The 12,597-nt window shown below is 51.3% G+C and overlaps 1 protein-coding gene across 1 annotated transcript in view; it reads left to right on the top strand.

The window, feature by feature from the left end:
• Positions 1-1,262: 1,262 nt before the first annotated feature.
• The window catches only part of LOC140716629 ((Lyso)-N-acylphosphatidylethanolamine lipase-like), a 28,672-nt gene continuing 17,337 nt past the window's right edge, over positions 1,263-12,597 (top strand). Inside the window, exons 1-4 of the mRNA XM_073029453.1 lie at positions 1,263-1,484; positions 5,884-5,972; positions 9,423-9,804; positions 11,970-12,124. Coding sequence (XP_072885554.1) covers positions 1,375-1,484; positions 5,884-5,972; positions 9,423-9,804; positions 11,970-12,124 — 736 coding nt within the window. The 5' untranslated portion in view covers positions 1,263-1,374. The remainder of the gene's footprint in view (positions 1,485-5,883; positions 5,973-9,422; positions 9,805-11,969; positions 12,125-12,597) is intronic.

Raw genomic sequence — 12,597 nt, 5'->3', positions numbered from 1 at the left:
TTAAAAGCCTGTGATATTACAGGAAAGTTATTAACATGGTTAGAGCATTGGCTGATTGGAAGAAGGCAGCAAGTGGGAATAAAAGGATCCTTGCCCGGTTGGCTGCCAGTGACTAGTGGCGTTCCACAGGGGTCAGTTTTGCAACCACTTCTTTTTATGCTGTTTATAAAGTATTTGGATGATGGAATAGATGGCTTTGTTGTCAAGTTTGCAGGTGATACAAAGATTGGTGGAGGGGCAGGTAGTGTTGAGGAAACAGGTAGGAATCAGAAGGACTTAGACAGATTAGGAGAATGGGCAAGAAAGTGGCAAATGAAATATAATGTTGGAAAATGTATGGCCAGGCACTTTGGTACTAGAAATAAATGTTTATTTTCTAAACGGGGAGAAAATCCAAAAACCTGAGATAAAAATGGGACTTGGGAGTCCTTGTGTAGAACACCCCGAATGTTAACTGGCAGGTTGATTCAGTGGTGAGGAAGGCAAATACAATGTTAGCGTTCATTTCAAGAGGTCTACAATACAAGAGCAGGGATGTGATGCTGAGGCTTTATAAGACACTGGTGAGGCCTCACCTTGCGTATTGTGAACAGTTTTGGGCCCCTCATCTTGGAAAAGATGTGTTGGCATTGGACAGGGTGCAGAGGAGATTCACAAAGTTGATTCCAGGAATGAAAGGGTTATCATACAAGGAACGTTTGATGGCTCTGTGTCTGTACTTGCTGGAATTCAGAAGGATGAGGGGGGAATCTCATTGAAACCTTTTGAATGTTGAAAGGCCTGGACAGAGTAGATGTGGAAAGGATGTTTCCTATGGTGGGAAAGTCTAGGACACAGCCTCAGAACAGTGGGGTGTCTATTCAAAACAGAGATGTGGGGAAATTTATTGCCACGTGAATTTGTTGCCACGTGCAGCTCTGGAGGCCAGATCATTGGGTGTATTTAAGGCAGAGGCCGATAGGTTCCTGATTGGACATGGCATCAAAGGTTACAGGGAGAAGGCCAGGAAATAGGGTAAAGGAGGTGAGAAAAAAGAATCAGCCATGATTGAATGGCGGAGCAGATTCGATGGGCTCAATGGCCTAATTCTCTCCTGTCTTTGGCTCAGCAGGCCAGGCCGAACCGAGAGACACAGAAGCAGGGTTAACGGGTTGAAGACCCTCGATCAGAAGGCATTCCCGTAATTCTTCGGCTTTTATTTCAGATTTTAAGCATTTCCGGTTTGTTTCAGAAATTGACAGGCGTTCTAGCTCCGCCCCGCTCTTTAATAATCATGAGGCGAATATCAGCTGACTGTCTGAAAGTTGCATTCGCCGGTAGAGCGTTCGATTTATTGATACCCAGTGACCCGACCTTTCCTTTCGTTGACACTGGATGCCGATTTCCAGTCGCTGGATAACGTTGTGTGTTGTTGTTCCACGGCCTGTCCGACGCCCGGATTTCCGATCAAAAGGTCTCCGAATGGAAGATGATGCAGAGGCAGCGTGAGTTCTTCCTTCCCACCCTCCATTCCTAAATCCTCTCCTTCCGGCACCTGCATGTAATGTCAGCCTGTAATGTATGAACCAATAAACCCACTCCCCACAGGCCCTCTCTGAAACCTCCCCCGAAATTAATCCTCCCCGTTCCCTTCCACTGCGACCAGAACGCGAAGACACAAGGCAATCGCCAGAGAGTTCAGAGGTCACACCCGCTTCCTGTATGTTTTCGGTTTATTATTTATTTGCTGGACAGAGTTATTGCGATTCCTTGTCATTTTCCTTTCGGGTAATATTAATATTACATGTAATAATGTAATATTAATGTTTGTTTAACTGTCTTCTCTGTGGGTGAGACTTTAGAGTTTTTTTGCGGAACATGAGAATGTGTTTGAGCCCCTGCTTTTGTTTCTCTTCCTGTAACTGCATTTATTTTGAGATTGACCTGTGCCAGTGATTCGTGAAAAGGAATTGAAGGGGTTGGGGTGGTTTTATCCCCTGTTCTGGAAACTCCCGGGTAAATTACGTTTCTCCAACACAAGTGAAGTAACTACGTCCGTCAGTTTTAATTTTGAATTTATTTATTGAGATACAGTTCGGAATAGGACCTTCGAGCCAGCAACCCCGGATTTAACCCTAGCCTAAGCATAAAACAATTAATAATGACCAATTAACCTTTAAAACGGTACGTCTTTGGACTGCGGTCACTGGGAAAACCTACTAACTCCTTATAGACATGGAAGGGGGGGGGGGAATTCTTCCTCACAAATGCACAATCGCCAAAACCTCTTCCTCTCACTCCCCCTCCCCCCCATCTGATCCTCATTCAATCAGCTGTGGGGATCTTAAATCTTGTCGTCCATCGGATTATTCAGTATGGAAACGTTCCCTTCAGCCGAACTCATCCGTGTTGGCCAAATTGTCTACATATTCCTACCTCTGTGTCCAGATGTCTTTAAAAAGCTGTAAGTGTACCTGCCTCTACCACTTCCTCATTCCATACACCCACCTCCCTCTGTGTGGAAAAACTTAACTTCTGTAATACTTCCCCTTCTCACCAATGTTCTCCTGTTTTAGACTCCCTACCCTGAGAAGAAAGACTAACCTCCCTATCTCTGCTCCTCATAATCTAATAAACCTCAATTGCGTCATCCCCCTCCACATCCTTTGCTACAGAGACAAAGTCCCAGCCTACCCACACAATCCTCTCAAGTTCCCAGCAAAATCCCCCGTGAACATTCTTCTGCACACGTTCCAGCCTAATGACAGCTCTCCTCCTCACAGAGGGTGGTGGGTATGTGGAATGAGCTGCCGGGGAAAATGGTAGAGGCGGGTACACTTCATTTGTTCATTGTGTGCCGTGTCGTATGATTGTACTTGGCAAATTTTTCCACAGAAGTGGCTCTCCCATTGCTGCCTTCTGGGCAGCAGCTTTACAAGATGGGTGACCCCCAGCCATTAGCATTACCCTTCAGATACTGCCTGCCTGGCAACATTCAGTGGAGGCATAACCAGGACTTGTGACCTGCACCCGCTGCTCATGCGACCATCCACCCCATGGCTTCACGTGACCCTGGTCAGGAGGGGCGGGGGGGGGGGGCTGAGCAGGTGCTACACCTTGCCCAAGGGTGACCTGCAGGGTAGTGGAGGGAAGGCATGCCTTACACCTCCTCTGGTAGAGATGTATCTCCACCCCACCACCCAAACATACACTTACAGCTTTAAAAAGACATTTGGACTGCTCAGGATGACCAGAACTGCACACTGCGCTCCAAGAGTGGTCTCACCAACAACTAGTGCATTTGCAACATGATGGTCCAGGTCCTGTACTCAGTGCCCTGACCCATGCCTCCTTTGCCACCCTGTCTATCTGTGTCTCCCCTTTCGGGGCACTAAGTACCTGTCTTCCTAGTCTATCGATTCTACAACACTCCCCAGGGCCCTGCCACTCTCCCTGGTTTACCTCACTAAAGTGCAACACCTTGTATTTGCCTGAGGTGAGTTCCATCTACCATTCCGTGGCCCTCTTCCCCAGGTCATCTTGAGGCAGTTGTAATCTTAGGAAACCCTTTTTACTGTCCACTACACCACCAAGCTTACTGGCCATGCAAACCACATCATCCTCTAAATCATTAACAGATTCAGAATTCGGTTTAATATTGCCCGCATATGTGATGAAATTTGTGAACATAGCGGCAGCAGTACAATACAATACTTGATAAATGTAGGGGAAAATGAAGTACTGTAAACAGGTATGAATATTAAATAGTTCAATTAAAAATAGTGTAAAAACAGAAATAATAAAAAGGTGAGGTAGCGTTCATGGGTTCATTTTAGGAATCAGATGACAGAGGAAAAGAAGCTGTTCCTGAATCAGAGTGTGTGCCTTCAGGCTTCTGTACCTCCTTCCTGACAGCAACAGTGAGAAGAGGGCGTGTCCTGGGTGATGGGGTCCTTAATAGACGCCACCTTTCCGAGGCAGAGCTCCATGAAGATGTCTTGGATACTACAGAGGCTAGTACCCAAGATGGAGCTGACTTTTTTACAACTTTCTGTGGCTTCTTTCGATCCTGTGCAGTAGCAACCCCCTCCCCTCTTCGTACTAGATGGTTATGCAGCCTGTCAGAATGCTCTCCACAGTACATCTCTGGACATTTTCGAGTATTTTAGGTGGCAAACCAAATCTCCTCAAACTCCTAAAGAAATATAGCCGCTGGCTTGCCTTCTTTATACCTGTGTTGATATGTTGGGACCAGGTTCAATCCTCAGAGATCTTGGCACCCAGGAACTTGCAATTGTTCACTCTCTCCACTTCTGATCCCTCTACGAGGACTGGCTCGTGTCCCCTCATCAAACACGGATGACAAACAACAGTGGACCCAGTACCGATCCACTGATCACAAACTACCAGCCTGAACAGCAACCATCCCCTCCCCTACCGCCCAGAGTCTCCCTCCACCAAGCCAATCTCATGTCCAGTTTGCCGGCTCACCCCGAGTCCAGTGTGGCCCAGACTCCTGGACGAGCCTACCACATGGTAGAAACGTGCATTCCCACACCCCCCCCCGCCCAATGACCAACTCCTCACTCCTTCTCCCCCCACCCCAGATGATCCAGTCTCCTCATTCATCCCAAGGCCCAGCGAATAGTTTAACTGGTCGCTGTAAATGCTTTTAATTTTTTATTGAGAGTTGCGCCCTACTGACCCAAAGATCCCACACCACCCAATTACAGGCGCGTGATCTACTCTGCCATAGGACGGTCCCAACCCAGTTGGGCATGGGGCTGGCAACGCCAACCCGTTTTAAAAAATCGGTGCAACAGAAACAGCAACATAAGCTCCGAAGACCTCATCCCTGAGAAAGGAAGCATCCATGATGGGCTACACCTTGAAAGACTGGCCCAGGGCAGAGGACTCCGAGCTGTTGCCGGCAGCCTATTCCCCAGTAGGGTGATGGGCTTAAGAAGAAGATTAAGTACCCTACTAACCCATACAACCTCGGAACGCGCGAGGAAACCAGAGAACCCGGAGGAAATGCATATGGTCACAGGGGAGAATGGAGAAATTACTTAAAGAGAGCGGTGGAATTGAGCATGGGTCACAGGGCTGTAATCGCTTTAAACTAACTGCTATGCTATCGTGGCAGCCTTGTTACCCCCAGCGTGTAAATAGGGGTAGAATCCAGGCTGGGGAAGGGGGGAGTGATGATGGAAATGTGGGGAGAAACAGACGGAACTTTCTGTTTCTGCACTATTTATTTACTTTGCAAGTTCTAGTAATTATGCCGCTAAACAATACATTTTATTGGACGGCGATATTAAAACGGACTCGCGTTTCCAATGAAGGAGGGTTATTAGGTGCATCGATGGTCAGTATGGGTTTGATGAGCCAAAGGGCCTGTTTCCTTTCTCAGAGGCACGAGGAGAGCCTCGCTTTCTTTCCCCACCTGCACTTCTGAACTCAAGAGATCCTGCAAATGCTGGGTATCCGGATAACTAACTAACTAACTAACTCTCACTCTCACTCACAATGCTAGTCAGCAGGTCAGGCAGCATCTATGGAGGGAACCAAACTGTGACATTATAGGCCTTCATCAGGTCTATTTTGTCCGTTGTTCCAGTATTTTCTTTGTGTCCCCCTCATTTCTGTCCCCTTCGCTCCCACCACCAACGCCCATTGTTTTAAATCACTTGCTTTCTCTTTGACTGCCACCTGGCCCTCGTATGGCCGCATGTGTCCCTCTGCTCAATGCAGACATGTCCCACCGCCAGCTCCACAATCCCTTCTAGAACACGAGCCTGCGTAGGAATAACCTTCCCCTCTCACCTCAGTACTACCCACCAACAGCCCCTCACTCAATGCTACCTGTGTCCCTCTCTCTCTCACACCCCCACACCCGTGCAGGACTGGGAACTGGTTGACCGGCTGGTTGCCTGCCTGGTGCCCGACATCCATGGCTCGCCTACGAGAGGCCGAGGCTCGGATCCTGCAAGGTGAGCAAGTTCGAATCCCACCTCCAGCCCCCCTCAACCCAGGCTGTGGTGGGTTTCCATTTGCCAAGAGGGTGGGGTGGGGGTGTCGCTGCAGGAGGGATGGACGTCAGTGCACTGAGTGGTGGAAAGCAGCAGCTCTCTGGCTGGGGTTGTAAATGAGCGAGATCCAGGGCTTTCCCAGAATGTACAGACACCGGTAGACAGGGTGGGGAAGAAGGTGCTTGGCGCATTTTTCCATCATCCATCAGGGCAGAGAGTACAGAAGCTGGGACATCGTGTTGCAGCTGTACAAGTCGCCAGTGTGATCACACTTGGAACATTGTGCACTGTTCCGCTCAGCCAGCTAAGGGGAGGATGTGATTAGTTTGAAGAGGGTGCTGAAAAGATTCGCAAATATCTTGCGGAGTCTGGGGAGCCTGCATAAGGCTGGGACTGTTTTCCCTGGAGCGGAGATGGCTGAGGGGTGGCTGTGTAGAGGTTTATACAATCGCAAGGGCCGTAAATAAGGTAGAATCTTTTTCCGAGGGTAGGGGAGTCTGAAACCAGACGGCACAAGTTCAAGGTGAGAGGGAAAAGATATAATAGGGACCTGAGGGACAAAAAAGTGGGAGGTGACAGCTTTCAGTCTCCCAGCGGCCAATGGCCTCCAGCACATCCGTGGTCCCTCCCATGTGCCCTCAGGAATCAGGGACATAATCATCTGAGCCAGGGAGAATTCTTCTACTTCACAATCCTTCCCTGGGCTGAACTCAGCAGCAGCTCCTTCCAGGATGGACGGGCAAGGGTGTCTCTGTGTCTGTCTTTGTGTGTCCATGTCCCCAGCCCTTTGGCCCGACATCAGTATGCTGGCCCACACTAATCCCATCTCCCGCTCTTGCCCTGTCGCCGTGTCTGCCTCGGCCGTTCCAGGTACTGGTCGACTGTTCCCAGAATCTCTGCCTTCACCAACCCCTCAGGCCACTTCTTGAGGGAAGCAATTCTTCCTTTGATCCCCTCGAAACCTCTCAGTCCTTCCCCAATCCTCTGCTCTCTGCTTTTAGATGTCTCTGACATGGGAGAAGTATCTCACCGTCACCACACCGATCCTCCCTGTCGTGTTTGTCCTGTCACTGCTGATCCCACTTCGATCAGTACAACAATTTCCTCTCCTCCAATGATTATTTTCCAAATTTTCCCTGATTTGCCCTCTCCTGCTTCCAAGATCCCTTTGACCCTCGCCAAGTTTTCAAGATGCACGCTACAATTCAGTACACCGGCCCTTCACCAGATGATGTTGTGGCGATATTTCAACCAACTCCACGATCAATGTAACCCTTCCCTTCCCTCCCACTCTGCCTGGCAATTTTCTTTCATCAATGTCCCTCAGGTATCACTACCTTCCAGTTCCACACACTGTCGCTCTCTGTAATAGAAAACCTACCTCTGACACATCCACCATACTCTTTCTTCGAATCACCTTAAAATGATGCCCTCTCGTATGAGCCAATTCTGTCCTGGATTGAAGATGCTAGCTGTCCACTCTATCAGTGCCCCTTCCCATCTTATCTATCAGGTCACCTCTCATCCTCCTCCACTCCAAAGGGAAAAGTGCCGCCTTTCCTCGTTTGACATGCCCTGCTGTCCAGGGAACGCCATCACATCTTCTCTAAAGCTTCCACATCCTTCCAGGAATGAGATGACCAGGAGTGAACACAATACTCCGAGAGTTCCAAGGAGGTGCAACATTACCTCGCAGCTCCTGAGCACAATCCCTGGCTAATGAGCCTCCCCTCCCGTGGACTCTGCCCAGACTTCCCACTGCCGCAGTAACGCGAGGCGGCATCCGTATGCTGCCCGATCTGCTGAGTTCATCCAGCTTGTTTGTACGTCTTGATTTGACCACAGCATCTGCAGTGTACTTTGTCTTGACAATAGTAGACCTATTTACCACTTCCCTGTAACTCCCAGCAGCTCTCGTATCAAGGATTAGACCAAACAAAAACCTTGGGCCTCCTCTCCCATTCAATCCAACTATGACTGATTCCTTGTCTCAGTTCCACCTCCCTGGGTCTCCCCGTGCACCGTGTATCCAGAAATCCACCACACTCTTTCACGTATATATCCAGTGAATCATCCTCACTGCCGCTGTCACAGAAAATTGCACTCAGATCTTCCCCACTGGACAAAGAAGTGTGACCTTCCCATCTCTCCCCAAAATGTCTTGGCCAGTGTGCTGCGTTGGTGATCACCACCCTCCCAACAACCCAGTCCTCCCCACATCTAGTCAATATCACAACTCAGATTTCCTTTTGTCCTCTAGAGTGGGGAGGGAGATGGAAGGTAGAGGAGGTAGGAGGTGTGAGGGGTGAGCCTAGAGATCCCGTGGTTGGTTTAATGTTGCTTGTGAGATCCTGCCTGATGCCTAGATATCTTTCCCACCACCAACCTCTTTCCCTCCCTCGTCTACTCATCCCCTACCCTTTCTCTCTCCCCCTTCTCCCCTCTAAACATTCCCATCTTTCTCTTCTTCCCATCCCCTCTCCCTCCTCAAAACACTCACCCTCCAATCCTCTCCCCGTCCAATTCCACCTCTCCCCCTCCAATCCTCTCCCCCTCCAATCCTCTCCCCCTCCAATCCTCTCCCCCTCCAATTCCACCTCTCCCCGTCCAATTCCACCTCTCCCCGTCCAATTCCACCTCTCCCCGTCCAATTCCACCTCTCCCCGTCCAATTCCACCTCTCCCCGTCCAATTCCACCTCTCCCCGTCCAATTCCACCTCTCCCCGTCCAATTCCACCTCTCCCCGTCCAATTCCACCTCTCCCCGTCCAATTCCACCTCTCCCCGTCCAATTCCACCTCTCCCCGTCCAATTCCACCTCTCCCCGTCCAATTCCACCTCTCCCCCTCCAATCCTCTCCCCGTCCAATTCCACCTCTCCCCCTCCAATCCTCTCCCCGTCCAATTCCACCTCTCACCCTCCAATCCTCTCCCCGTCCAATTCCACCTCTCACCCTCCAATCCTCTCCCCGTCCAATTCCACCTCTCACCCTCCAATCCTCTCCCCGTCCAATTCCACCTCTCACCCTCCAATCCTCTCCCCGTCCAATCCCACCTCTCACCCTCCAATCCTCTCCCCGTCCAATCCCACCTCTCACCCTCCAATCCTCTCCCCGTCCAATCCCACCTCTCACCCTCCAATCCTCTCCCCGTCCAATCCCACCTCTCCCCCTCCAATCCTCTCCCCGTCCAATTCCACCTCTCACCCTCAAACCCCCTCCTCATTCTGCCTCATCGAAACACCTCCCTCCCCTCTTTACCCTGCCCCAAAACTGTTCACACCTTAATGCCATTCCTTTTCCCTGCCCTCCACAAAACACCATCTCCCTATGCTCACAACCAACCACTACCCTCCCCTCTTCCCCTACCCCTCCCCCCTTCCCCACATCTCCCCTCTTCCCTCTAACCCACAGGCCTGAAGAGCCCGCCTGTGTGCCGCAATGTGCAGCTCCCGAGCTCCCACCAGATCTGGACCCTGTCACTGGATCGAGTTGCAGGCTCAGCGGGGGAGCAGGCCCCGCTGGTGCTGGTCCACGGCTTCGGGGGAGGCCTCGGCCTCTGGATCCAGAACCTGGAGCGGCTGAGCTGCCGGCGCCGGCTGTTCGCCTTCGACCTGCTGGGCTTCGGCCGCAGCTCCCGCCCCAGCTTCCCTGCCGAGCCCGAGGCAGTGGAGGCTGAGTTTGTGCGCTCCATCGAGGAGTGGAGGGAGCAGCTGGGCCTGCCCGCCATGATCCTACTCGGGCACAGTCTGGGTGGCTACCTGGCAGCCAGCTACTGCATCCAGCACCCCAACAGGTGAGGCCGGGTCACGGGGCACAGAGGCAGACAACTAGGGTAAGGAGAAGGAGAACAAGGAGGGAGAGTGGGGAGGAGAGAGGGAGGAGAGGTAGAGGAAGGGAGGAAGGGATAGGGAAAGAGTTTGCGAAGGGGAGAGGAGGGGGCAAGGGGAAAGGAGGGAGGGCTGAGGTCCATGGTCTTTGGGGTGATTGGGGGGAGGTAGGAAAAGTGGAAAAGAGGGAAACAGTGGTTCTTCCCAGTTCCTTATTCCCTCTCCCTCCTCTCCCACCATTATCCCTGTCCCCTACCCGCAAACTGACCCCTTTCCTCTCCTCCCCTTCCCCCCGCTCTCCCCCTCATCCACTTTCCCACTCCCCTCACTGTCTGCCTTCCCCAACACCCGTTTGCCTTTCCCTGCCTCCCCACCCTCTCCACTCCCTCCTCCTTGCGCTCTCTCTTCCTGCTTTGTACACTGGAGCAACTCGAAGGCAGCGATTGATGAATTGTGGCCGTTCCTGCCTTGGCTGTCAGGGACTGAACTTGCCTGTGTCGTCTTCGAAGCCTTGTCAACCCACAGTTAAGTGCCCCTTGTCAGCCCTCTTTGTTCCAATTTCTGAGATCCTCTCTGCTGCAGCACTCTGTGGTGATTGATCTGACCTAAATCACTTGTACCAGCTTTTAATTATTTTTGTGTGCTCTAATGTTCTATCGACTGCTCTCATTACTTTGTCTATCTCTTAATTGCCCTTTAGAGTGCTAAGAGTGCTAAATTAGTATTGCTGTTCCCTGCCTGGAATGGTGGTAGAGGCAAATCCATTAGAGGCTTTTAAGAGACTTTTAGATTGGAAAATGGAGAGATACGGACATTGTGTAGGTAGGAGAGATTAGTTTTTGTGTGTGTGTATTTTTTAGCCCAAAGGGGCCTGTGTTGTTTAGCTCAGACACTAAATTTGGTTTTGTGGACAGTGAACCTCCAAGAGGACCACAGCCTGGTGTGGAGGCTTGGCATGCCTCAATAACCCAGAGAGCTTTGTTGGCTGGAGTCAGGGCTTGATGCTTTGCCTCTTGGTAGGGTCACCCATGCCAAACAGGTCAAAGGGTAAAGGAGTGGTCCTTCCGTCTTCCACGTTCAGAGGTTTAGCTCAGGGCTAGCAACCCTGACTGGTTACGGAAACAGCAGTGAAGAATCCTTCTACATCTGTACGTGACGGTATCTGGCAAGGGCAGACAGTTGGAGCACCACCAGCGGTGTATCAGGCAGTAATTGGTGGCCAGTGAAGTTTGCTTCAGATTCTGTCTGTTTCTAGATGAACTGTGGAAGTGGGCCAAGGAATGGCAGATTGAACGGAACCTGGGGAAGTGCAGGGTGTTGCATTTCGTCCAGTTAAACCAGGGCAGACCTTAAACTGGAGTCCAGGGGAGCGTTGTAGAACAGGAAGCATTAAGGATGGAGATTATATATTTCCTTAAAAGTGGCGATGCTGGCAGACAAGGTGGTGAAGAAAGCATTTCTCATGTTTGCCTTTGTCAGAATGTGAATACAGGAATTTGGACATCCTGTTTAACTTGTAGGTAAGGCTACGTTTGGATTTCAGTTCTGGGCGCTCTATTAAGGGGAGGAAGTCATTAATCTAGAGGGGGTAAGAAAAGGATTTACGAGAGCATTATGGGGACTGTAATGGTGGACAGGAGAGGCTGGACAGGCTGGGACGGTTTCCCCGGAGCTGGTAGCTAAAGGGTGATTTTATAGAGATTTATAGAATCAAAAAGTGAACAGTCTTTTCTTCAGGGTGTGGAATCCAAAATTAGGGAGTCGAGGCTGAAGGGAAGAAGGGTATAGATTCAAATAGGGCCTGAGGGGCAACTTTCCCCCACAGAGAAGTTGCAGAGTATGGAACCAGCTGCCATTGGAAAGGATGAGGCAGGTACAAGTATAACATTTAAAGGGCGTTTAGACAAGTAGGTGGAAAGGAAAGATCAGAGAAATCTGGGCCAAAGAGCCTGTTTCTCTTCTGTATTGCTTTGTGACTCTCTCTGTCCCTCTCTCACGCCCCACTCTTTCCCTGCCCCGGGTCCTGAGGACAACACTTCACCCTCTCATTGTTTCATCTCGTCAGTGGGATCTTGCTAGGCCTAGCCCCGGTTAACCGTAACTGAGTAATCATCTGGCTTGTGCGGAGCAGAGTGAAGCACCTGATCCTGGTGGATCCGTGGGGATTCCCCGAGCGGCCGACCGACCAGTCGGAGGTTTGGAAGCCACCTGTCTGGGTGAAGGTGCTGGCTGCAGTCCTGGGACGTTTCAACTTCCTGGCCATCCTGCGGGCCGCAGGACCCTGGGGTAAGTGAGTGTTCAACGGGCATCCATTCCCCCAGGGTGAGGGAGTGTCCATCACTCATCCCTCCACCCACCCCCGGGTGAGGGAGTGCCCCGAGTGATAGTCATCCCTTCCCCCCCCCCCCCCCCAGTGAGGGTGTATCCATCAGTCAACCCTACAGCCCCCGAGATGAGGGAGTGTCCGCCAGTCATCCCTCCCCTCGGGGTGAGGGAGTGTCCGCCAGTTATCCCTTCCCCCGGGGTGAGGGAGGTTCCATCAATCATCCCTTCCCCTCGGGGTGAGGGTGTGTCCGCCAGTCATCCCTTCCCCTCGGGGTGAGGGTGTGTCCACCAGTCATCCCTTCCCCTCGGGGTGAGGGAGTGTCTGCCAGTCATCCCTTCCCCCGGGGGTGAGGGTGTGTACGCCAGTCATCCCTTCCCCCGTGGGCTGAGGGAGTGTCCATCAGTCAGCCCTACCACCCCCAAGATGAGGGAGT

The sequence above is a fragment of the Hemitrygon akajei genome, chromosome 25 (genome assembly GCF_048418815.1).
Source record: "Hemitrygon akajei chromosome 25, sHemAka1.3, whole genome shotgun sequence".
Lineage (NCBI taxonomy): Eukaryota > Metazoa > Chordata > Chondrichthyes > Myliobatiformes > Dasyatidae > Hemitrygon > Hemitrygon akajei.
This window is presented reverse-complemented; position numbering and strand designations above follow the sequence as displayed.